This window comes from Corythoichthys intestinalis, chromosome 11, assembly GCF_030265065.1.
Source record: "Corythoichthys intestinalis isolate RoL2023-P3 chromosome 11, ASM3026506v1, whole genome shotgun sequence".
Taxonomy (NCBI): Eukaryota; Metazoa; Chordata; class Actinopteri; order Syngnathiformes; family Syngnathidae; genus Corythoichthys; species Corythoichthys intestinalis.
In genome coordinates this window covers 52,231,990-52,259,392 of record NC_080405.1, presented here as the reverse complement: position 1 = coordinate 52,259,392, position 27,403 = coordinate 52,231,990, and the positions used below count along the sequence as shown (strand labels likewise).

The 27,403-nt window shown below is 38.1% G+C and overlaps 1 protein-coding gene across 1 annotated transcript in view; it reads left to right on the top strand.

Annotated features, from left to right (window-relative positions):
- Positions 1–27,403, top strand: part of fgfrl1a (fibroblast growth factor receptor like 1a) — a 109,683-nt gene that overhangs the window by 26,780 nt on the left and 55,500 nt on the right. The window contains exon 3 of the mRNA XM_057850399.1: positions 22,013–22,285. Within this exon, the coding sequence (XP_057706382.1) occupies positions 22,013–22,285 (273 nt within the window). The remainder of the gene's footprint in view (positions 1–22,012; positions 22,286–27,403) is intronic.

Below are 27,403 nucleotides of genomic sequence, written 5' to 3'. Positions count from 1 at the left end.
CCCAGTCTCAGGTCTTGTGCAGATACCAACAGGTTTTCTTCCAGTATGTTCCTGTATTTGGCTGCATCCATCTTCCTGTCAATTTTAACCATCTTACCTGTCTCTGCTGAAGAAAAGCAGGCCCAAACCATGATGCTGCCACCACCATGTTTGACAGTGGGGATGGTGTGTTCAGGGTGATGAGCCGTGTTGCTTTTACGCCAAACATATTGTTTTGCATTTGGCCAAAAAGTTCAATTTTGGTTTCATCTGACCAGAGCACCTTCTTCCACATGCTTGGTGTGTCTCCCAGGTGGCTTGTGGCAAACTTTAAACGCGACTTTTTATGGATATCTTTGAGAAATGGCTTTCTTCTTGCCACTCTTCCATAAAGGCCAGATTTGTGCAGTGTACGACTGATTGTTGTCCTATGGACAGACTCTCCCACCTCAGCTGTAGATCTCTGCAGTTCATCCAGAGTGATCATGGGCCTCTTGGCTGCATCTCTGATCAGTTTTCTCCTTGTTTGAGAAGAAAGTTTGGAAGGACGGCCGGGTCTTGGTAGATTTGCAGTGGTCTGATGCTCCTTCCATTTCAAAATGATGGCTTGCACAGTGCTCCTTGAGATGTTTAAAGCTTGGGAAATCGTTTTGTATCCAAATCCGGCTTTAAACTTCTCCACAACAGTATCTCGGACCTGCCTGGTGTGTTCCTTGGTTTTCATAATGCTCTCTGCACTTTAAACAGAACCCTGAGACCAGGGCCGGAGTGGGACTCATTTTCGGCCCTGGAATTTCATGCCTCAGACCGGCCCACTCATTTAAAATTATGTCATTATGCATACACGTGTTAAGTTCAGTGTTCTCTAATGCATACACGTGTTAAGTTCAGTGTTCTCTAAAGCCGTGTACTGTAATTCTGTGTATTCCAATTCAGTGCAGGTCATGGTTGTTTAACAAGGTGGCTTTATTTTAACAAGTGCAACACAACATATTTTGAACAAATTTAAAAATGGATTTTTAAAAAAACTATATTAAATGATACATTTGAAAAATAAATTAGGCCTGTCAAATGATTAAAATTTTTGATCGAGTTAATTACAGCTTAAAAATTAATCGTAATTAATCGCAATTCAAACCATCTATAAAATATGCCATATTTTTCTGTAAATTATTGTTGGAATGGAAAGATGAGACAAGATGGATATATACATTCAACATAAGGTACATAAGGACTGTATTTGTTTATTATAACAATAAATCAACAAGATGGCATTAACATTATTAACATTCTGTTAAAGCGATCCATGGATAGAAAGACTTGTAGTTCTTAAAAGATAAATGTTAGTACAAGTTATAGAAATTTTATATTAAAACCCCTCTTAATGTTTTCGTTTTAATAAAATTTGTAAAATTTTCAATCAAAAAATAAACTAGTAGCCCGCCATTGTTGATGTCAATAATTACGTACACAATGCTCATGGGTGCTGAAGCCTATAAAATCAGTCGCACCCAAACGCCAGCGGAGGGCGGCAAAACTCCATAAAGCACAATTAACAAGTGGGCATGTCATTGTACTGTCATTTAAATCTGTCTGAGCAGGGCATGTGCGTTAATTGCGTCAAATATTTTAACGTGATTCATTTAAAAAATTAATTACCGCCCGTTAACGCGATAATTTTGGCAGCCCCAAAATAAATGAATAAATAAGACCTTTTCTGCAACATCAAATATTAACAAAATGAGTGCTTACAGATAAAACAAACATAGCAACATAACAATATGAAAAATAAAGAATACGTATTGCACATTGTAACAACTTCTAATGATACTATTATCCATTTTCCATTTCCACTTTAAAAACGCCACGTAATTGATTATATTAATTCTAATGTTCACTCGCTGAACGACATGGCAATCCTACCTTCCAGCTCTGCACCTGTGGTGTGTTCATTATGGCTAATGCTTGCTGCTACATATCCCTTGTGAGGTGCTACAAGAAGCCAAAGTTTCCACAATTACATATTGTCGTATCACACGGTGCAAGTTGCATTTTATTCGCCATCTGGCCTTACCACTTTCGTTGTAATCCTCTGTAGTTTGAGGCAGCAAGGTCGTTGCATGAAAAAAATTAGCTAATTTCGCGCATTTTGCCGATTCTTTCACGAGTGCTTTTCTCTTTTTAATTCTTATTTTTCAGCGCCACCCTTACTCTTTTTATCCATCCGAGCACCGAGATAGCAGCTAATTTGGCTCAATACAGACTACAATTAGGGGGCGGAGCTGCATGCTGTATTTTTCGTCTGCACACGTGAGGATGAGTCTGGAAAAAAAAATAATACAGTTTTTTTTTTTTTTAAGACGGCCCACAGGGACAGCGGTAACAGAATGTAAGTTATACTCAGTGACACTGTCATAAATAAATACCAAACAAAAAATGATAACAGTGTAAATTTTTTTTTTTTTTTTTTAATAAAACGCGGACCGGCCCATCTGGCCGGCCGGCCCTTCTGGAATCGTCCAGAAGCTCCCGATTAGTCACTCCGGGCCTGCCTGAGACTATCACAGAGCAGGTGCATTTATACGGAGACTTGATTACACACAGGTGGATTCTATTTATCATCATCGGTCATTTAGGACAACATTGGATCATTCAGAGATCCTCACTGAACTTCTGGAGTGAGTTTGCTGCACTGAAAGTAAAGGGGCCAAATAATATTGCACGCCCCACTTTTCAGTTTTTTATTTGTTAAAAAGGTTTAAATTATCCAATAAATGTTGTTCCACTTCACGATTGTGTCCCACTTGTTGTTGATTCTTGACAAAAAAATTAAATTTCATATCTTTATGTTTGAAGCCTGAAATGTGGCGAAAGGTTGCAAGATTCAAGGGGGGTGAATACTTTTGCAAGGCACTGTATATTTGGGCTGTCAAACGATTAAAATTTTAATTCGAGTTAATTACAGCTTAAAAATTAATTAATCGCAATTAATCGCAATTCAAACCATCTCTAAAATATGCCATATTTTTCCGTAAATTATTTTTGGAATGGAAAGATAAGACACGATATATACATACAACATACTGTACATAAGTGCTGTATTTGTTTATTATAACAATAAATCCACAAATGGCATTATTAACATTCTTTCTGTTTAAGTGATCCATGGATAGTAAGACTTGTAGTTCATAAAAGATAAATGTTATAGTTACAAGTTATAGTAATTTTATATCAAAACCCCTCTTCATATTTTCGTTTTAATAAAATTTGTACAATTTTCAATCAAAAGTAGAGTTAATATAATAATAAGAAGAATAAAAATAACAATAATAAGAATTGAGTGACCAAACTCTGAGTAATGCCAGTTCACTTTGCATTGTTGTTTAGCTGTGTGAGAATAGGGCCTCATTACTACAGACTGAAGTGCTTTTCTTTTTGTGAACATTATTTTTTTTGAGAGATAGCAATATTAATTTTGTTATGCTTTCACTAAATGATACTTCTGTTTGTTGGGAAGGAGTTGCAGAAGCTTATGCCAATAAACGGCGCAGCCCAAAGAACGCCTGTGTCCACTTGCCTTTATAACAGATATATATATTTAAAAAATTAATTAACGCCCGTTAACGCGATAATTTTGACAGCCCTAATATATGTATGTATATGTATATACATACATACATATATATATATATATGAAAGTCAATTACATGCAATGACACTTTTCGGACACCAGGGGGGGGGCCTGGCCTCACTGCCCCCCCCATAAAATCCGCTTATGGTTGACAGGTATGGTAATAGTAGTATTCAGAATGTGGGAACATGCTAAGTGCATTCAGAAAGCGTATTTGTTTTTCTTTTTGAAACCAAGCAAATTGGTATTCCCTATTGATATTGTGACTCGAAGATAAAAATAACCATGTATTTGGCATGAATTTCCATCACTTGCTTATTATCTTGGGATGAAATTGAAGATTGACGGCCCGCTGATGTCACAGTTCTCGCTGCAAACTTGCCATAGATGGAAACGAAGGAAAAGAAAATCCTACATGTTGCCAACGTTCTCGCCGTGCTGAAATAATGATGAAAGACAACAGACTTGGAAAGGTTCGGAGGGTCCATCACAACAAGCTGTTGTTGTTGGCCTGAAAGCCAGATGAGAGTTGTGTGTGCTCGTTGATCAGATTGGGTCATAAAGTCACAAAATGAATGTTTAGAAGTGTCCTGTTAAGACCAACATAAGCTAAGTTTTTGTTTGAGCTAATGTTTTTTTGATGCATTCGTAATTTAGTTTATAGAGGTATATTTAGCCTTTTTTGTAGGGATATGTGTTTGAACCATTTGTTAAGAGCATTGTAAAAAAAAAATAAAAAAATTAGCATTTTATAACATTTAAGCTAGCGGAGTTTTGCAAAATTAATTGTTCTCTTGTTGTACTTGGATCCTCATTTATTTGTTTGTTTTATACCGTTTCAGGCTAAGCTCAGGCTTTTTCATTTTTTGTGTTCCTTATCCGATTACTCGATTATTCGAACTAACTAGTTCATTGATTAATCGACTACTAGAATAATTGAAAATGATATTACTCATTTCACATAACTGAATCCAGCTGCTCCATGTTAAGACCAACATAAGCTAAGTTTTTGTTTGAGCTAATGTTTTTTTGATGCATTCGTAATTTACTTTACAGAGGTATATTTAGCCATTTTTTGTAGGAATATGTTTTTGAACCATTTTTTAAGAGCATTGTAAAAAAATTTTAGCATTTTATAGCATTTAAGCTAGCGGAGTTTAGCAAAATTAGTTGTTATTTTGTTGTACTTAGATCCTCATTTATTTTTTTTTTTTTTTTAAAATACCGTTTCAGGCTCAGCTCAGGCTTTTAAATTTTTGGTGTTCCTTTTCCGATTACTCGATTATTCGAACTAACTAGTTCATCGATTAATTGACTACTAAAATAATTGAAAATGATATTACTCATTTCACATAACTGAATCCAGCTGCTCCATGCTAAGACCAACATAAGCTAAGTTTTTGTTTGAGCTAATGTTTTTTTGATGCATTCCTAATTTACTTTATAGAGGTATATTTAGCCATTTTTTTGTAGGAATATGTGTTTGAACCATTTGTTAAGAGCATTGTAAAGAAAAAAAAAAGTTAGCATTTTATAGCATTTAAGCTAGCGGGGTTTTGCAAAATTAATTGTTCTTTTGTTGTACTTGGATCCTCATTTATTTGTTTGTTTTATACCGTTTCAGGCTCAGCTCAGGCTTTTTAATTTTTTGTGTTCCTTATCCGATTACTCGATTATTCGAACTAACTAGTTCATTGATTAATCGACTACTAAAATAATTGAAAATGATATTACTCACTTCACATAGCTGAATCCAGCTGCTCCATGTTAAGACCAACATAAGCTAAGTTTTTGTTTGAGCTAATGTTTTTTGATGCATTCATAATTTAGTTTATAGAGGTATATTTAGCCATTTTTTTTGTAGGAATATGTTTTTCAACCATTTGTTAAGAGCATTGTAAAAAAATAAAAATAAAAAATAGTTAGGATTTTATAGCATTTAAGCTAGCGGAGTTTTGCAAAGTTAATTGTTCTTTTGTTGTACTTGGATCCTCATTTATTTGTTTGTTTTATACCGTTTCAGGCTCAGCTCAGGCTTTTTAATTTTTTGTGTTCCTTATACGATTACTCGATTATTCGAACTAACTAGTTCATTGATTAATCGACTACTAAAATAATTGAAAATGATATTACTCATTTCACATAGCTGAATCCAGCTGCTCCATGTTAAGACCAACATAAGCTACATTTTTGTTTAAGCTATTGTTTTTTTGATGCTTTCGTAATTAAGTTTTCAGAGGTATATTAAGCCATTTTTTGTAGGAAATGTTTATGAACCATTTTTTAAGAGCATTGTAAAAAAATTTAGCATTTTATAGCATTTAAGCTAGCGGAGTTTTGCAAAATTAATTGTTATTTTGTTGTACTTAGATCCTCATTTATTTGTTTTTTTTTAAATACCGTTTTAGGCTCAGGTCAGGCTTCTAAATTTTTGGTGTTCCCTATCCGATTACTCGATTATTCGAACTAACTAGTTCATCGATTAATTGACTACTAAAATAATTGAAAATGATATTACTCATTTCACATAGCTGAATCCAGCTGCTCCATGTTAAGACCAACATAAGCTACATTTTTGTTTAAGTTATTGTTTTTTTGATGCTTTCGTAATTAAGTTTTCAGAGGTATATTAAGCCATTTTTTGTAGGAAATGTTTATGAACCATTTTTTAAGAGCATTGTAAAAATTTTTTAGCATTTTATAGCATTTAAGCTAGCGGAGTTTTGCAAAATTAGTTGTTATTTTGTTGTACTTAGATCCTCATTTATTTGTTTTTTTTTAAATACCGTTTCAGGCTCAGGTCAGGCTTTTAAATTTTTGGTGTTCCCTGTCCGATTACTCGATTATTCAAACTAACTAGTTCATCGATTAATTGACTACTAAAATAATTGAAAATGATATTACTCATTTCACATAACTGAATCCAGCTGCTCCATGTTAAGACCAACATAAGCTAAGTTTTTGTTTGAGCTCATGTTTTTTTGATTAATTCGTAATTTACTTTATAGAGGTATATTTAGCCTTTTTTTTGTAGGAATATGTGTGTGAACCATTTGTTAAGAGCATTGTAAAGAAAAAAAAAAGTTTGCATTTTATAGCATTTAAGCTAGCGGAGTTTTGCAAAATTAATTGTTCTTTTGTTGTACTTGGATCCTCACTTATTTGTTTGTTTTATACCGTTTCAGGCTCAGCTCAGGCTTTTTAATTTTTTGTGTTCCTTATACGATTACTCGATTATTCAAACTAATTAGTTCATCGATTAATCGACTACTAAAATAATCGATAGCTGCGGCCCTAACCAGCAGTATTTATTAAGGATTTAGTGTAGGTTTTCAGGCTGTGGAACAAATTAATGGAATTATAATGTATTCCAATGGGAAAATCCTGCTCGACATACGACCATTTCGACTGGAAAACAAGGTCCTGAAACGAATTAACTTCGTATGTAGCGGTACCACTGTATTGTATTACATCGACATATTGTCACACTCATATATTACACCCTGAGTAACCACTGAATGCAGCAGATGTGTGTGTTTGTGTGTAGTATCACTTGTGTTAATGAGTAATAGCGTCTGCCTCCAGAGAAGCTGATAAACGTCAGGTCGAGGACAGCCACAAACACACACACACACACACACACACACAAATTGAGTAAACATACAAACTGATAGTACTTGCAAGCACTCAGTTTAAAACCAGTCTTGGGATTGTCAGCATTGGCTAGAACTGGATTATTTCTGTTAGATTTAGTACACAGACATTGGTTTTGCAGTTGCAAGTGGAAGTTAAAGGTCGGCGCGGCTTTTATACACACATTCTTGGCTGTAACATTGAGTAGACACATTGGCTATATTTACATGGACACTTGAATTCGGATTAAAAGCTTGATCGGAATAAAAATGCTTCATTAGGGCTATTCTAACCGAAGGCGTAGGTTTGCATAACCTGCATGCTGAAGACGGAACATTAATAAGACCAGAGACTGGGTGAACGGGGGGTTCAGAACTAAATTTCTCACAAATATGAACCTAATTAATTGATAGGCTAAATGATCAATGCAAAATAAATCGGTATGGATTTTCTAACTTTCCTGCGTATTGGTTCAGGTGATACACCATTCGATTCAAATGTGTCCTTTCAAAAACTACTAAAACATTTTGAAAACTTTCAGTGTGGTTAAATGTGTGGTTTATTAGCCAATAAAATGTATAATATTTGAACAGAAATTATATTAACATAGGCAATAAATACAAACGTGTTAATAATTTCTTAACTTCACAGGTATACAAAAAACATGTGTCTTAAGACCACTCAACATTGCCTGTCTAAATAAATAAATTATAACTGGGAAAAAAATCTTAGGGAATAACATAAATAACTAAAAATGGAGCCTTCCGTCAGGTAAAACACTATTGCTTTTGTCCACAAGCACAGCCAAACTCAACAAAAAATGAAAGAGAGTAAACCTTGGTTATAAACATTTCTCAGTTTAATTAACGTTAACAATAGAAAACACATACAGGGAGACAGCTCTCTAAACAGCTTCTTACTCGAGTTTTGCAGGTTAGCAAGTTCACACTGTTTGATGTTCGTCTAACCCTGATGCCGTTCGGATTTTCAGCAGAAAAATTAGTGGAGTGTTCCCCACCTCCACAACATTGACATCTTTTTACAGTACTTACAGTGGCTGCTGCTGGCCGAAAATAAACTGTTGATTTTGGGTTATTTTATGGGTGACTACCTGTTAATTTTGGGTTACAGTAGAAAAAAACCCATACAGGAGGACACCTCTCTAAGCAGCTTCCTGCTCGAGTTTTGCAGGTTAGCAAGTTCACACAATTTAGCGTTAGGCTAACTCTGATGCAGTTCGGACTTTCAGTAGAAAAATAGTGGTGGTTTCCCCACCTCCACAACATTGACATCTTTTTACAATACTTACAGTGGCTGCTGCTGGCCGAAAATAAACTGTTGATTTTGGGGCATTTTATGGATGACTTCCTGTTTATTATGTGTTACAGTAGAAAACACATACAGGAGGACACCTCTCTAAGCAGCCTCCTACTCAAGTTTTGCAGGTTAGCAAGTTCACACAGTTTAACGTTAGGCTAACTCTGATGCAGTTCAGACTTGCTGTAGAAAAAATAGTGGTGTGTTCCCCACCTCTACAACATTGACATCTTTTTACAATACTTACAGTGGCTGCTGCTGGCCGAAAATAAACTGTTGATTTTGGGGCATTTTATGGGTGACTTCCTGTTGATTTTGGGTTACAGTAGAAAACATATACAGGAGGACACCTCTGTATTCAGCTTTTTACTCGAGTTTTGTAGGTTAGCAAGTTCACAATGTTTAGTGTTAGGCTAACTCTGATGCAGTTCGGACTTTCAGTAGAAAAGTTAGTGGTGTGTTTACCACCTCCACAACATTGACGTCTTTTTACATTACTCACAGCGTCTACTGCTGCTGGCTGAAAACAAACAGTTGATTATGGGGCATTTTATGGGTCACTTCCTGCTGATTTTGGGTTAGAGAACAGGAAGTGACTGGGAGTGAATAGGAAACGACTCAAACTAAACAGAAAAGACCTGTAAATGCCCTAAAATGAACAGAAAGTGACCTGTAAATGCCCCGAAATCGAACGTTCATTCACCTCTCCCTGTCTAAATGGATTTGGTGTTTAGCGCTGTCAATGTCAGCCAGTGAGCTAACATAACTAGTATTTTCATGGAAGATTTTCTTTTTTAAACATTGACATATCTTTCAAATGATATCTCGATTCTTGGCATGAGCGGATCAATAACCTTTTAGGATGGAAGTTACACAATATATCACATTTCGATATTTTGTCACACCCCTAATGAGCATACAGATAACCTACCGGGGAAACATTTCGATATATTGTCACATACATACTGTGTAGTATATTCTCATTCATCGTGGTCCCTAAAGGTCGACTCTTATTTGTTAATTTTTTGGGGGATATTTTTCTAAATGTGCAAAAGGGATTCAGGTAAAAATAAATAAAAGCATTATTTCCTGTCGTTAGACTGCACAATACTGTATAAAACCAGATGTACACGTGCAACACACACACACAGACACGAAGGAACTGACACAAAAACATCCTTTAAGGTGCTGCAGGATGTCACATGGAAAAGAATATAAAAGCCAAATGGACTAAACAGATTGGAAAGTTGTAAAAGGCAACTGCAACTTTCTTTCCTTTCACCCCTCATACTCAACCACATTTTGGGATACAATTATAAGATTACAAAATGATAAACACAAAAAAAGGTTCAAAACACGATGTACACCGGCATGTTAAGCACAAGCGAGCATGTTTAAACGAATTACAAAATAAAACGTTAGATGAAATGTACACACAAGGATTAGGATAAAATAATACAAAAAAGTTGAATTAAAATTGGGTCACATTACAGAAACTATTACTATACTACAGTCCCTGACAATAGTCTTGTTGCTTATCCATTTTGTCGAAACAATTGCTAAAAACCTGACTTTTAATTATGCAATTGGTTTCAGAAATGGCTCATATGAAAGCTAAGAGCCTCCCAAATGATGTTGAATGTACAAAAATATATTTGTTTCACTGAAAAAAGACTTATCATTTAATGAAGACATAAAGGTCAAATTTTGGCAAAGACAAAAGCTTTGTCGCCTATAGAAAGTAGTGTGAAAATTCAACAAAAAAATGTATCTTAAATACAAAAATATGTTACATAACATAAGCGAATTAAGTAGTGGCGCTGTGAGATCCAAATTTAATATTTGGTATGACTTCCATGGGCTTCGGCAAGGATTCATACAATTTATTGATGAAGTCATCAGGAACATCAAAGAAAGCAGCCTTGCATGCCTCCCAGAGTTCATCAACATTCTTGGGTTTCGTCTTCCATGCTTCCTCTTTCATCCTACCCCAGACATGCTCAATGATGTTCATATCTGGTGACTGGGCTGGCCAGTCCCAGAGGATCTTGATCTTCCGTGCCTTGAGGAAGTTTGAGGTAGAGATTCAAGTATGCGATGGAGCACCATCCTGCTGCAGAATTTGTCCCTTTTTATGGTTAGGAATATAAGAGGCAGCTAAGATTCGTTGATATTTCAGACTATTTATGTTGTTGTCCACCCTGCAGATCTCTCACACACACCTATACTGGATGTAACGCCAGACCATGATTTTGCCAACACCAAACTGAGTGAATCCCAGATCCATGCGGGCTCCAGTAGGTTTCCTGCAATATTTGCGGCGGCTGTGGTGTAATTCAATGGAAGATTCACCTGAAAAATTCACCTTTTGCCACAAAACAGTGAAGTTTGCTGTTGGCAAAATCATGATCTGGGGTTTTTCTGAAGATGGTAGAAAGGAAAGCCCGCCCGTCTCATCAGACCATAGGACATGGTTTCTGTAATCCATGTGCTTTGTTGACACGTCTTCAGCAAACTGTTTGCGGGCTTTCTTGTGTACCATCTTCAGAAGAGGCTTCCTCCTGGGGTGACAGCCATGCACACCAATTTGATGTAGAGTGCGGCGTATGGTCTGAGCACTAACAGGCTGACCCCCCCCCCCACACACACACCTCTTCAATCTGTGCAGCAATGCTGACAGCACTCTTGTAACGAGTCACATGCCATTTTGGAGGGAAAATGACAAGCAGTACTCAATTTGGACATTAAGGGATGTATGTAGTTTCTATGGGGTGTACTCACTTTTGTTGCCTGGGGTTTAGATATTAATGGATATATTTTGAGCTATTTTGAGGGGAAAATAACTTAACTCTATTATATATGCTGCACACAGACTACTTTTCATAGTGTCAAAGTGTTATTTTGTCAGTGATGTCCCATGAAAAGGTATACTTAAATATCTGCAGAAATGCAGGGGGTGTACTCACTTTTGTGATACACTGTACACGAAAGTGTCCTTTCCATTTTATCCATATGTGACGCCGTCAATCCTCCCCCTGTGATTTATTCCAACACATTGTCCAGGACAATAAAATCTTGAACCCGACTACAGCAGCTATGGTGCCAAGTAAGTTTAAGCATCATTTAAAACAAGTCGGTGGACTATTTTGTCTGCCTTCGTTAAAACAAAGAGAAACAGGCAACATTTGCCTGCAAAGCCATTGTCAGCGAGATGCTCGGCCCTGATGAGGTTAAAGACATTGCTCAAGTCCCCCTGTTTGATCATTCTCAGCTTTTCAAGCCTAACTGCTATAAAAAATAAAAACAGAGAGAGACTGAGAGCTGTTGAAGAAGATTCCTGCCAGGATATTGGCATTGTGTTCATCTAAACATGCTCAAGGTTTACACTGAGTAAGTATAAATATTTAGAAATATAAAGTAATTTTGGAACATTTTTGGTTTGTGGTGTGCCGCGAGATTTTTTCTATTGTAAAAATGTGCCGTGACTCAGTAAAGGTTGAAAAACACTGACTTAAGGGATGTTATAGGGATGTTTATGCCCAATTTGTGTGGAAATAGTTGTCCGATAATTAGTTTTTAACAGATAGCTGACATCCTGATATTGTCCAACTCCAAAAATCTGATGTCAATATAAAACCGATACTGATATATGCAGACATGGTCTTAACATATTTTAGCTAATTGTATTGTGATACCCCACTGGATGCTTTAATAATGATAATCACATAACGAATCCCAAGCATCTTAGTTTGGAGACCTCTAATAGTCAATAAGCATAACTGCTGTGCTTAGCTGCAGGGTTGTTTTCGTCAACGACTATAACTACAATATTTCGTCGACGAACAATTTTTTCATGCCAATGACGAGACGATAACGGGCCAAAAACGTGTCTAAAAAGACTATAACGAAACGAATGCCAGTTTTCGTCTGATGAGACGAAAATGCGCCATAGTTTTCGTCACATGTTCACAATGTGTGACGTTTTTATGTATAGTTAGCCTGCATCGTAGCAGTGTCTGGGTGTGTCACTCATGTGATGTGCTGCGACAGTGTAATCTCCAGTCTCCCCACACACAGGAAGATTTTTCTTATCTTGGCAAGAGAGAATATGCAACGTTGCTTTATCCTTTAAAAGTCTGTTCTTAGTGATGATCACACACTAAATGTAACTTGTAGCGTTAGCATAGCATTAGCCTAATGCTAAAAGTTAGCAGGTAAGTTTTTTTTTTTTTTTTTTTTTTTTTTTTTTACATACAGTTTGTGCCGTCAGGTGGGTATAATTAATTGAAAATAATGATTTCCCATAGGGTAACAAAACAAAATTTACCAATAAAAAAACTGCTAACTTCTATAATGTTAGCATATGAACACTCTGGAGAAGGTAAAACGCACTGCCACATGTATTCAAAGAAAACAGGAGATGGCATCAGTTTCCCTTGAGTAAGTTGTCGTTCTGTCTTCTCTTTACCGATGGGAGAGGTTAGCTGTCCAAAATCAGGCAGTTCACCGAGAGGTCCTGCTCCTGTGAAGCTTCGCTGTGTGTGTACGCGAGAGACTTCGCGTGTGTGATAAATCACTCCGGGGCGATAAAGCGTTGATATACGACTCGGCCAAAGAGGGAGAGTGTGAATGAGCATGACGAGGGGAGTGATGCGGAGGAACAGTCTCATGAGGGTCATGTCGTTTAAGAGCGGGGAGTTGAAGGGAGAGTGGGGGTGGTTGAAGCGCGGGGGGCGTCGGTGGGAATGAAATTTCAATCTGGTGGAAGAAGGGATGAAGACGCCGGAGAAACAAATGGGAAAGCATTAGCTTTAACCTCTGTTTTACCACATGGTTATTGTTTGAATGAAGCCTCCACACAAAAAAAGCTGCTAGCTTAAATGCTCTACAGCTGCAAATAAGTATTTGAAAACCTGTCGATCAGCCAGAATTCTGACCCTGAAAGACCTGTTAGTCCTCCATGTATTATCCTGAATAAGATGCACTTGAGGTCGATAGTAGCATAAAGACACCTGTCCACCCCATACAATCAGTAAGACTCAAACTTGGTCAAGACCAAAAAGCTGTCCAAAGACACCAGAGACAAAATTGTTCACCTCCGCAAGGCTGGAAAGGGCTACGGAGAAATTACCAAGCAGCTTGGTGAAAAAATGTCCACTGTTGGGGCAATCTTTAGAAAATGGAAGAAGCTAAATTGACGGTCAATCTCAATCGGAGTGGATCCCCATGTAAGATATCACCTCGTGGGGTTTCACTGATACAAGAAAGGTCAGGAATAAGCCCTGAACTACACGACAGGAGTTGGTTAATGACCTGAAAAGAGATGGGACCACCATTTCCAAGGTTACTGTTTAGAGCTGGGAATCTTTGGGCACCTAACGATTCGATTACGATTCAGAGGCTCCAATTCGATTATAAAACGATTATTGATGCACCCCCCTACTTTTTTTTTTTTTTTTTTTTTTTAATTAAATGTTTTGTACATTAGTTCCAAAATTGTTCAGAAATACTCTCAGGCTAAACCAAACTACTATTTCAGTATCAAGTTAACATATAGCAGTAAACAAATATACAAAAATAACAGTAAATAAAAAACTCCAGTCCCCATTCTGTAACAGCAGCTTTAAACTACATTCAATTAATTTAATGTTGTGAATCAACCGTTAAAGTTGTTAAAATTGCTCCCGTTATTCCATAATTTCCCTTTTGTCTACTTTCGACATGTGAAAGTTCTAAAACTATTTTAAAGATAGATTCAAGTCAGTATTTTACCGATTTAGGAGTATTTTAGATAAAAAGTTAATTAGGTTCGCTTGGAAGGTTCGCTACAACAGCCTTGCAGGGAAGTGTACTGCTTTAAGATGGCTGCCGTGTACTAACGCCCGCATCTAGCTTTTTGTAGATGTGCTGCTACCGCTACCGATTCTGTAGTGCATCTAGTCCTATATACATGATATCTACCGTAACATTATGTGGATGACGTACTTTGAAGCAGCTTTTCGGCAGCAGTCAGGTATGTTGTTGTGTTTTTTTTTTTATCTCGTGTCATGAGTTGAGCTAGAGCCATGAGTTGAGCATTGGCATTACCCGAGGGGCCGGGTAATGAGAAGCATGATGTTTAGCTACTCTCGCTGCGTTCTTCCTCATTGCGCCCCGAAGACCGCGCGGCGCGCTGAGTGTGTTGTACTTCCGCTTTACTTGGCATATTTCAATAATCGGAATTTGGATGTTTGTGAATCGTTCTCGAATCTTCCACGGCCGAATCGCGAATAATCTAAGAATCGGAAATTTTGCACACCTCTATTACTGTTGGTAATACAATAAGACGTGCTTAATCCAGCACATGTCAAGGCCCGTCTTAAGTTTGCTTATGACTATTTGGATGATGCAGAGAAGTCATGGGAGCAAGTTTTCTGATTAGATGAAAGTAGATTAGAACTTTTTGGTCATAATTCAACAAAAGAATGATGAGCACACCTTCAAGAACACCATCCCTACTGTGAAGCATGGGGGCTGTACCATCATGCTTTGGGGGTGTTTTTCTGCGCATGGGACAGGACGAGTGCATTGTATTAAACAGAGGATGACTGGAACCCTGTATTGTGAGATTTTGGGGAATAACCTCCTTCCTTTCAGTCAGAGCATTGAAGATGGGTCGTGCCTGGGTCTTCCAACATGACAATGACCCGAAGCACACAGCCAGGAAAACCAAGGAGAGGCTCCGTAAGAAACATAACAAGGTTTTAGAATGGCCTAGCCGGTCTCCAGACCTAAACCCAATAGAAAACCTTTGGAGATAGCTCAAACTCCATGTTTCTCAGTGACAGCCCAAAAACCTGACTGATGGGTGGGGCAAGATCCTTCCTGCAGTGTGTGCAAACCTGGTGAAAAACTACAGGAAACGTTTGACCTCTGTCATTACAAAGGCTACTGTACAAAATGTTAACATTCGTTTTCTTAGGTGTTCAAATTAGGGCTGCAGCTATCGACTATTTTAGTAGTTGATTAATCGATGAATCAATTTATTTACACATAACTGTACTAATGAACTGAGAGATGACGCTGTTGTTGGCACGACAGCCAGGGTAAACTTTTCCCTCATCGCTGCCTCTCATCAAGATGAATTTTTAAAAGTCTTTCTTTTGTGGTGACCACTGCGTCGTGGTGGAGTTCGCCTGGGGAACTTGTGTTCCTGGGGGAAACTGGTTTGGCCGTGTGCGTTTCCGGCTGAGTCGCGGGACACTGGAGGGTGCGGGGGACGCGAGCGGCCGAGCACGGCATAGCGGGCTCTGCTCGGTGAGCAGCACGGGCTTAACGGCATTGTCCACTGCACTGGCTCGGTCATCCAGCGCCTGGCATCCCAGGCGTCCTCCCGGTTGTTCTGCTCAGTCGTCCGCCGCCTGGCATCCTGGACATCCATTCGGTCGTCTTCTGCCGACATCCTGGCCGTGCGGCCCGGCCGTTCGTTCCATTGAATCGGGTTGCGGGTCTTACCAAATGCGCTACTACCCTCCAATGGCCAGTTTTATTGCTGTAAAATGGACTTTCAGCATTGTGATTTGGAGCTAAATTGAATCAGAACCTAGAGATTTCTCTTGTGAAAAAAAAACCGTAAAAGACGTATAAATACGTCTTTGGGACACTGAAACAATTAAAAATAGTTTTTGGGAGCAAATGAATTAAATGCTACTGTACGCTACGATACGTTTTTTTTTTTTTTTTTTTTTTTTTTCGTTTTTTTTTCTACAATGCTCTCAACAAATAGTTCACACTCATATTCCCACCCAAAAACAAAAAAAAAAAAACGGCGAAATGTAACTATAAACTAAATTACGAATGCATTACAAAACATTAGCCCAAACTAATACTTAGCTTACCTTGGTCATAACAAGGAGCAGTTGGATTCAGCCATGTGAAATGAGGCAGACCAGAGAGCACCCTAATCAATAAAACTAAATGTAAACACTTTCAAAATGAACCATTACAACGCCACTTTAATTAAACGAGTACTCGAAGCAACAAAATTCAATTTGAATATTTTTTTTCTCATCGAATACTTGAGTTAATCGATTAATCGTTGCAGCACTAGTTCAAATACTTATTTGCAGCTGTATCACACGAATAAATTGTTAAAAAAAAACAAAAAAAACATTGTGATTTCCTGATTTTTCTTTTCGGATTATCTCTCTCACAGTGGACATGCACCTACGATGAAAATTTCAGGCACCTCCCTGATTTCTAAGTGGGAGAACTTTTTTTCCCCCAATGTATTAGGGCTGCAGCTATCGATTATTTTAGTAGTCGATTAATCGATGAACTGGTTAGTTCGAATAATCGAGTAATCGGAAAAGGAACATGAAAAATTAAAATACCTGAGCTGAGCCTCAAATGGTATTAGAAAAAATAAATAAGCAAGGATCTATGTACAACAAAAGAACAATTGGCTAACTTACATAGCAAAAGTCCGCTAGCTTAAATGCTAGAAAACGCTAATTATTATTATTATTTTTTTTTTACAATGCTCTTAACAAACGGTTCAGATACATATTCCTACAAAAATGGCTAAATATTAGGGTTGTTCCGATCATGTTTTTTTGCTCCCAATCCGATCCCGATCGTTTTAGTTTGAGTATCTGCCGATCCCGATATTTCCCAATCCGATTGTTTTTTTTTTTTTTTTGCTCCTGATTCAATTCCAATCATTTTTCCCGATCATATATATTTTGGCAATGCATTAAGAAAAAAATGAATAAAACTCGGACGAATATTTACATTCAACATACAGTACATAAGTACTGTATTTGTTCATAATGACAATAAATCCTCAAGATGGCATTTACATTATTAACATTCTTTCTGTGAGAGGGATCCACGGATGGAAAAACTTGTAATTCTTAAAGGATGAATGTGACTTTGTATATTGTGACTAAATATTGCCATCTAGTGTATTTGTTGAGCTTTCAGTAAATGATACTGTAGCCATTTAACTGTTCTGCCCAAGTGCATGATGGGAAGTGCAACCATGACTGTGCGTCGTGACACCAATTGATATATCTTCTCTGCGTTGAGAACTAACATATGGTGTTAAGAAAAAGATCAACTACTACCTTTCTTCCCCACATTGCTTCTCACGATATTTTTAATTGTTGAGAGGGGGATTTGAAGGCTTTAGCCAATTAAATAAAGGCTCCAAAGACTGCCTAAATTCACTCTACTCATTTCACACTGCCTTTTAGCTCTTTATATACAGTGGGGAGAACAAGTATTTGATACACTGCCAATGGGTTTTCCCATTGGCAGTGTATCAAATACTTGTTCCACCCTCTGTTGGTAAAACGGCGCCTTTATAGATTGAACACGACAATGCGTGAGTGGGTCGTGCAGCGCATGCGTTAATTGCATTAAATATTTTAACGTGATTAATTAAAAATATATATATATACCGCTGTTAACGCGATAAATTTGACAGTCCAACTTTAAGCCAAAACTAAAGACTGGATGAGTGTAAGACATTTTGTCTGTAACGTGAAATACAATTAGAAAACAATTAAAAAATATATATATATATATATTAAAAAAAGGCATGTCCGATATTTTTTTGCCGATTCAGATACTTTGAAAATGACATGATCGGACCCGATCGATCGGGACATTTTTACTAAATATACCTATAAACTAACTAACAAATGCATTAAAAAAACATTAGCTCAAACAAAAACTTGGCTTGTGTTGGTCTTAACATGGAGCAGCTGGATTCAGCCATGTTAAATGAGGCAGACTGGAGGGCAGTGTATCCACCAAAATCAAAAAAAATAATACAAACACTTTCAAAATTAACCATTATAACGCCACTTTAATTAAACAAATCCTTGAAGCAGCAAAATTGAATTCGAATCTTTTTTTCTAATCGAATACTCAAGTTAATCGATTACCGTAATTTTCGGACTATAAGCCGCTACTTTTTGTCCTTCATTTTGAATCCTGCGGCTTAAAGTCCAGTGCGGCTTATTTGTTGATTTATTTGGGTTAATAGGTAACAGTTTGACTGCGGCGTCATAAGACTGTCATAATTATGAAATGACACCATCTTAGGCATTACTGAATGCTTATGTCATTAATTGTCATCCGGCAAATCATGTCACTAACTCCATTTATGGCCAGCTAGGATCTTTTACATCCATTCAAAAGTGAGATAATTTGCTGGGTAACAGGATGGGACATCTGTTATAAGCATTCATTAATGCTCATGACAATGTAATGTCATAATTATGATGGTGTTTTGACAGTCTTATGGCGCCACTGTCAAATACAATGTTACTAAATACCATAACTAGCAATTAATGAAACAACTGGAACAATAATTAGCACAGAACATGAATTTTGTTTGTTATTTACATCTGTAGTGCTGCAATGCATGCTAGGAGGCATGTTGGATGACAACAGTGTTGACAGCAGGTGGTAGCAGAGGTTGGCTGTCTCCCCCAAGGGAGCAGTGATGGCCAAATGAAGCTTCCTGAAGCACTGAGGCTTTGTAGCCAATTGATTCAAAGCTTCATGGCGGTTCATTTAGTCTTATGACATGGTTGTATGATGCTGCTGTCAAATAAAGTGTTACCGGTTAATATCGTTTGGTGTAAATATCCCATAATACAGTGAGGACAGATGCGGCTTATAGTCCAGTGCGGCTTATCTATGAACAAATGCCGTTTTCGTGCCAAATTTGGTGGGCGGCGGCTTATAGTCAGGTGCGCCTTATAGTGCGAAAATTACGGTAATCGTTGCAGCACTACAATGTATACTGTATGAAAATCCACAAAATATAGAATTAAATATGCAAACATGGCTGAAAATAGGAGAAATAATAACATGAAAAATGACTCCCATTTACTTAATAATCCTTGTTACACCCTTGGTGCATGCCCAGTGAGCTATTTTGGAGAGCAGTGAGAGTTTTGTGCAACTGTGTGTCCTTTTTTTAGTCGGCCTGTATGTCAGCGGGTTTTTGCATTGTTAAAGGAGTCATGAGAAGACGCCACCCAGCCTCCCCTGCTTCCTTCTCTTCCTGTGCTCCGCTCCTCTGCCGTATTTCATCCCCACTTTTTTCCAGGCTCATACTCTCACTCCCTAAAATTCCATCATTCTTTAGGCAATACTGTTTGATTTTTATTTATTCTGGGGATGCCTTGCAAAGCACAGTTCACATGATGGGAAATCAGGCCTGATCACAAAATTTTGAGAGGATTTGAACTGAGTACAAAAGATCGTATTGTATTTATTTGTTTTTATTTTGAAATTAGATAGGCTTCAATGCAACAAAATATTCCAGATATACAGTGGGGCAAATAAGTATTTAGTCAACCACTAATTGTGCAAGTTCTCCCACTTGAAAATATTAGAGAGGTCCGTAATTTGTGTGGAAAAATGTGGAAAACAAAAAAAATAAATAAATAAAATCACATTGTTTGATTTTTAAAGAATTTATTTGCAAATCATGGTGGAAAACAAGTATTTGGTCTATACCAAAAGTTCATCTCAATACATTGTCATGTACCCTTTGTTGGCAATAATGGAGGCCAAACGTTTTCTGTAAATCTTCACAAGCTTTTCACACACTGTTGCTGGTATTTTGGCCCATTCCTCCATGCAGATCTCCTCTAGAGCAGTGATGTTTGGGGACTGTCGTTGGGCAACACGGACTTTCAACTCCCTCCACAGATTTTCTATGGGGTTGCGATCTGGAGACTGGCTAGGCCACCTTGAAATGCTTATTATGAAGCCACTCCTTTGTTGCCCTGGCTCTGTGTTTGGGATCATTGTCATGCTGATACCCCAGCCACATCTCATCTTCAATGCCCTTGCTGACGGAAGGAGATTTTCTCTCAAAATCTCTTGATACATGGCCACATTCATTCTTTCCTTTACACAGATCAGTCGTCCTGGTCCCTTTGCCCCAAAGCATGATGTTTCCACACCCATGCTTCACAGTGGGTATGGTGTTCTTCGGATGCAATTCTGTATTCTTTCTCCTCCAAACACGAGAACCTGTGTTTCTACCAAAAAGTTCCATTTCGGTTTCATCTGACCATAACACATTCTCCCAGTCCTCTTCTGGATCATCCAAATGCTCTTTAGCGAACCGCAGACGGGCCTGGACAAGTACTGGCTTCAGCAGGGGGACACATCTGGCAGTGCAGGATTTGAGTCCCTGGCGGCGCATTGTGTTACTGATAGTAGCCTTTGTTACTGTGGTCCGAGCTCTTTGTAGGTCATTCACTAGGTCCCCCCGTGTGGTTCTGGGATTTTTGCTCCCCGTTCATTTTGACACCACTGGGTGAGATCTTGCATGGAGCCCCAAATCAAGGGAGATTATCACTGGTCTTGTATGTCTTGCATTTTCTAATAATTGCTCCCACAGTTGATTTCTTTACACCAAGCGTTTTACCTATTGCAGATTCAGTCTTCCCAGGGTGTCGTTCGACAGCTCTTTGGTCTTGGCCATAGTGGAGTTTGGAGTGTGACTGAGTGAGTATGTGGACAGGTGTCTTTTATACCGATAATGAGTTAAAACAGGTGCCATTAATACAGGTAATGAGTGTAGCCTCGTTAGACCTCTTTGACAGCCAGAAATCTTGCTTGTTTGTAGGTGACCAAATATTTATTTTCCACCATGATTTGCAAATAAATTCTTTAAAACTCAAACAATGTGATTTTCTGTTTTTTTTTTTTTCACATTCTGTCTCTCATGGTTAAGGTTTACCCATGTTGACAATTACAGGCCTCTCTAATCTTTTCAAGTAGGAGAACTTGCACATTTGGTGGTTGACTAAATACTTATTTGCCCCACTGTACAGGTTTATTGCGGAAAGGAACAAAAATGTATTTTTTTATACTACGCAATATTGCAACACAGGCTGAAGAAATCACTGTCGTAAGTTGAACGTTCTATCGCGGCAAGCTAACGCTGAGATAGCATCATGCCGGGCGTTCTACTGAGTTTTTTTGGGGCAAAGTTTGTTAACTCGACACTTAAAAATACCTCAAATACAGGTTGTCCCCATGACTCTTTTTTTAATGTATCTTGGTGCAAGTCAGTTATGTTGATGTTGCGTTATGCGTGGTTGCGTTGTGGCCCGGCGATGCTCGGGTGAAAAAGAGAAAATTCGCATTTTCTATTCGGGATGTCCCGATCCGATCACATGATGAGTTATGTCATATTCACTGTTGCCACTAGAGGGCAGTGTATCCACTCAAATCAATAAAACTAAATGCAAACACTTTCAAAACAAACCCTTTAAAACGCCACTCTAAACGAATCCTCGTAGCAGTAAAATTTAATTTCGAAGCTTTTTTGTCTAAACGAATTACTTGAGTTAATCGATTAATCGTTGCAGCACTAGTCTCAAAACTTCTGACTGAAGGTGGTTTAATTCTCGTCCCCCCGTCCCGTTGCAGGTCCGCCCAGGGTATCGGAGCGCGTGTCCCACCGCCAGAGCGTGCGGCTGGGCCGCACGGCGAAACTACCGTGCCCCGTGGAGGGCGACCCCCCGCCGCTCATCATGTGGACTAAAGGCGGCCGCAACATCAACAGCGGCTGGACTCGCTTCCGCGCGCTGCAGCACGGTCTGCGCATCAAAGAGGTGGAGGCGGACGACGGCGGCTCATACATCTGCAAGGCCACCAACGGATTTGGCAGCGTCAGCGTCAACTACACGCTCATCATCATTGGTGAGTACAGTTCCCATTAAAATTTGGTATCTGCCACCCCTCCCATTCATAATGGATTGGATTTTGGTCATATATATATTTTGAGAACTGGCTTTCTGGACAAAAGGTCGACCGATATATGGATTTTATTTTTTTCAAGCTCATCTAATGTCAGTCTGTATTTAGCTAATTCAACAGGATAACTGTTATGTTTACAGTTTGGTTGATGATCTTTAGTTTTAAGGTCTGCTGATATATGGACCTTTTTTCCAGATCAAATATCGGCCAATATTTATAACCGATATAACAGGATAAATGTTATGTTCAAGGAAAAGAAGAAAAGAGTTTTGGTGATGATCGTTCTTGTAAAGGTCAAGTATACTGATATATTGGCCGACCCACATATCGGGCCAATGTATGGACTTTTTTTTTTTTTTTGGATCGGTCATCGGCCAATATAAAGTATAGCCGATATGATAATTATGTTCACTGTTAGTGTGATGATCGTTCTTGTAAAGATCGACTATGCTGATATATTGGTCGGCTGATATATTCACTCTATTCGAGGTCACCCACCAGCTGATATATTGCCGATGTAATAGGATTACTGATATATGGTCACTGTTCTGGTGATTATTTTTGTTAATAGTGATTTTGCACCACCTAGTGGCCAGTGTTACAAAAGTAAGCAGAGTAAAAAATTAACTGCGAATATACAGTGATTCCTCGTTTTTCGCGGTTAATGGGGACCAGAACCCGCCACGATAAGTGAAAAACCGTGAAGTACCGTATTGGCCCGAATATAAGACGGCCCTGATTATAAGACGACCCCCTCTTTTTCAAGACTCAAGTTTGAAAAAAGACTTTTTGAACACACAATTATTTTTTATACGGAAAATAATTACAGTACATCTGAAACAAATGATTATAACAATATATTTGAGAGAAAAAGCATGTTATTTTGCCTCATTCAAATCTTAGTATCTGAACATTTAAATATGTAAACTAAAGTGCAATCACATTCGTAAATGAATGGCTTCTGGTTTTTGAAATGTAAATAAACCAATCTATTGTGATAAAACAACAAAATTGCAATAACTGCATTAACCATCAAAGTCTAACTGTAACTGTAGTCTTGAAACAACTCTGAATAAGGAAAAACATTGCAATAAAATAATGCAAACTGGTTAAACTTGAGAGTAGCTGAGATCTGTCATGACAGAACATCGCTTCAATGATATCTGGGGCCATCTAGTATCATGAATGGGTATAACGTTTAGACCGCAAATATAAGAAAACCCCCAGTTTTCAGTTTTATTTCAATGCAAAAAACACCGTCTTATATTCAGGCCAATACGGTAGTTCTGTAAGTAGTTCAGATTTAGCATTGGAAATATATCCATATAAGACATGTTTTTTCCTCTTTTTTTCCCCAAAGTACAATTAGAAAAAACAAACCAAAAAAAAACACTTTTAATACTGTATATATATTTTAATAAATGTTTTTTAAGCACTTCAAATGTAATAATTATGATAAGTTTTAAACATGTTAATGTCCCACCGAATTATTTTTAAACAAGAATAAAGTAGAAAAATGCTTTTCTACATTGTTTCATTGAGTGAGTCCACTCAGATCCGCTGAAGCTGCTCACTTACACACAGAGTTGCCACGGCAACTGTTTAACAAGTTAAGCGATGATTGACGCATGCAGCGCTTTGAACTTTCGGCCTCCAAGCATCTCTGGCAAGATCAAACCTTAGTATCTGTCAATCATTTTTGACTTTAATAAGCAATTACAGTGCACTGCCTGACTAAGAAAAGTTGCAGGAGCGAGAGTGAGGGACTATGTGATTGGATCGGAACAGCTGTATAAAATATTCAATTTTTAAATAATTTTTTTAATTGAAAAAAAATCTGCGATGGACTGAGGCTGCAAAGTTTAAAGAGCGAAGTAGCGAGGGAACACTGTATACATTTGGAAATTTAGTGTTTTAGTTGCTTTTTATAACCAATCTTCTCGAACAATAAAGCATATCTAATGTGGGCGTCACAATTTCGGTCATGTACTAAATGTTGATATTGTAGCTTGCGTGACCAAAATTACGATTTCTACGTATGGGTGACTGGTGCACGATAATTATTGGTCCGATAATTATCGGTCCGATAATAGGAATTATGACGTCATCCCGATAAATCCAATAACATTTATAATAGGACCGATGATATGTGCTGTTCTGGCTTTTCAGTTTCTCGTATGGGAAATCAGTTGACCATTTGCGGGGCATTGCTCCCACCTGCTGGTCAGAATAATTCACTGTATCTATTTTTTTGTCACAGTAGTTTGGTTCAATCACTTACATATAGACCCTACTCACGTGACGTCACAGCCACGCCCCCACGCCATGTTGTCCATATACTCGTCATGTTAATGCATTAGCGCTTCGTAAATTCCTCCTATTATGGCGTGTTTTCCTGCTCGTTAACATTAACAATCAAAATGGTGAAGTCGTGTGTGGCGGTCGGTTGCAAAAACAGAGAAGATAGACGGAGAGACTTGAAGTTTTACCGTATTCCGAGAGACCAGGAGAGGAGACCGAGATTGACTGCTGCAATTCGACGAGAAAACTGGGCTCCAAACGACTACCACAGATTATGTAGTAGTCATTTTATATCTGGTAAGATGCATTTAATATATATTTAGAGGGTTTTGGGCTGACAACCACAATTAAGATCATTGCTAGGCTAATTGCCGACAACATACACTCAGACGTTGTGAATGAACTACCTGAAAATATATAATTATAAGGGGATAATCAGACAGTTTTCATACAATTAATTTACAATGTCACTATTGAGGTCAAAAGCCAAAAAATAAATTCAACTAGGGACAATCTGGAATAGTGCTATCGCACTTCATATTTATTACAGATTATATATGTATGTAGTGAGAGTGCTATCGCTAAACCATATAAACATTAAAAGCCCTAGCTCCATTGACAAATGACATGAAATACATTAGACTTGACAGTGGATGTTAGCAAGAACAAAAGATTTTGAATTGAAAATTTCGTAACTCACCTTCCGAGCACAACATTCCTGCCGAATTTTCGTGTACGAGGACCTGTTTCACCCAACCAGCAACGTTGCATTTATAAACCTCCAAGCTCTTACAGTTTTTCAAACTTTCGTGAGAATAGGCTGATTTTGTGTGGACAAGATAGTTGTAAATATCAGGGTCAGGCAAAGATGGCGAAGACAGCGGGTCGAAAAACATCGATTTAGGCATCAAATACGGATCTGGCGAATGGATAAACTGAAGCTTTTCCACGTAACGCCTTTTATGCAACGCATCCAATGAGTTTACAGCGTCAGATAACACCGGGGCTTCCATGAATTGCTCTATAACTTGCACGACTAATTGAAAACAATGAGAATAGGTCTAAAAAATAGGTACAATATGGCGGCCGGATACAGCGACACGTCATTTTGTGACGTAGGTGAGTAGGGTCTATTGCGGTGTCTAGCGGGAGCATTAACAGTCGTGAATGCTTTCTGTTACATTTCCACCTCGGAAATATATGTCTGTAAGTATTTTATGTTTACTATAACATATGGATGTGCAATATATGTTTACTTCTGTGGTGAAGGGTCATATGTACAGAACTTCATAAGTTGTGTTATAGAAGCCAGCCAATGCTTTAGTAGCTCAAGCTAGTGTGCTATGCTATACATATAATAGTTGTGTATATAAGTTTATTGTGCAGTTTGTTGTATATTGAGTATTGAATATGTGTATTTTTCTGTTGTACTTTCACAATATTAAGACGAGTGTGTTCCCGTAAAAGCAAGGAAAGACAAAGCCTCGTGGTTTATGGAAGTGCATTCATTCTTAGCTGGCTGTCGGGCAGTGCAGAAGTGAACCGCACTGTTTTGTTCATGTCTGATGAGAAATCTGATGAGATCAAAGGCAAATCTATGTTGAATCCACCACTAGTTTTTTTTTTTTTTTTTTTTTAAACCTCCAGGTGTTCAAAAACTCGGGTTATACATTTAAAAAATTATATATTTATTATCGGTTATCGATATTGGTATAGGCTTTGAGGAGCAGGAAGTTATCGATATCAGTATCGGCTTTGAGGAGCAGGAAGTTATCGATATCAGTATCGGTTTCAAAAAAATGGATATCATGCACCCCTAGTATGGGTACACCAGGTTAACAAAACATTACTAAAAATAGTCCCTTGCCCTGTAAATAGTTAACGCAGCACCATGTGACTTTTCAGTTTTGGTCGATTTTAGCGACACCGGTGTACAAAAGCGGTGTTTTGCCTTAAGGAGCCCCGCACAGTGTCGTAAAATCATGATCTCCCGGTCGCCTGGAGATGGATTAAATGACATTTCTGTTTCCAGCGGCTGTGTGAAGGATGAATAGTTATGAAAATGTTTTATAAAAGTTGAAAAGCTACCTAGTGTTGCTTTAAGAGGGTTTAAAAAAAAAAGTATTGCACACCAGTACTCAAACGCTATGTGAGAATACTCAAATGACAAAGAGATAAATCATTCCCAAAAATGCTTTATGTCATCTACTATGTGTTTGGGTGGGTGTGGGGTTTATAGGGGGACAACAGCTGCCATGTTGGGCATCCAGGCATACAGCTGTTGTCTGTCTGTCTTGGCTGCTCATTTTTTGGCACCATTCATGCTTCATTTGTAAACACTCGTCAGTTTTTACTTTAATTCACGACATTTTCACTGATGTAATTAGAGTGTATACAGGACAAGTTGTGTTGCCGTTGCATTGATTTGTATTGAATCCTAGTTGAGTTCTGTTGTACCAATACCATTTTTGGCACCAGATACCTGGCTGCGTGGCGTCGGCCAATGCAGATACTGTACTGAAACCGCATTTTTTGAAAGATTACAGGTAGCCCCCGGGTTACAAACAAGTTCCGTTCCTACGCTGGCGACGTAACACGAATTTCCGCGTAAGTCGTAATTAACCCTTTAAAAAAAAAAACTATCCAAAAAGTCCAAAAGTAATTTCTTTTGTTTAATTATGGAGGATACCCTACCCTCTGGTGGCAGCGTTGGGTGTGGCTGGACTGTCGCCTTGGCTTCTATGACTGACTAGGTGACTC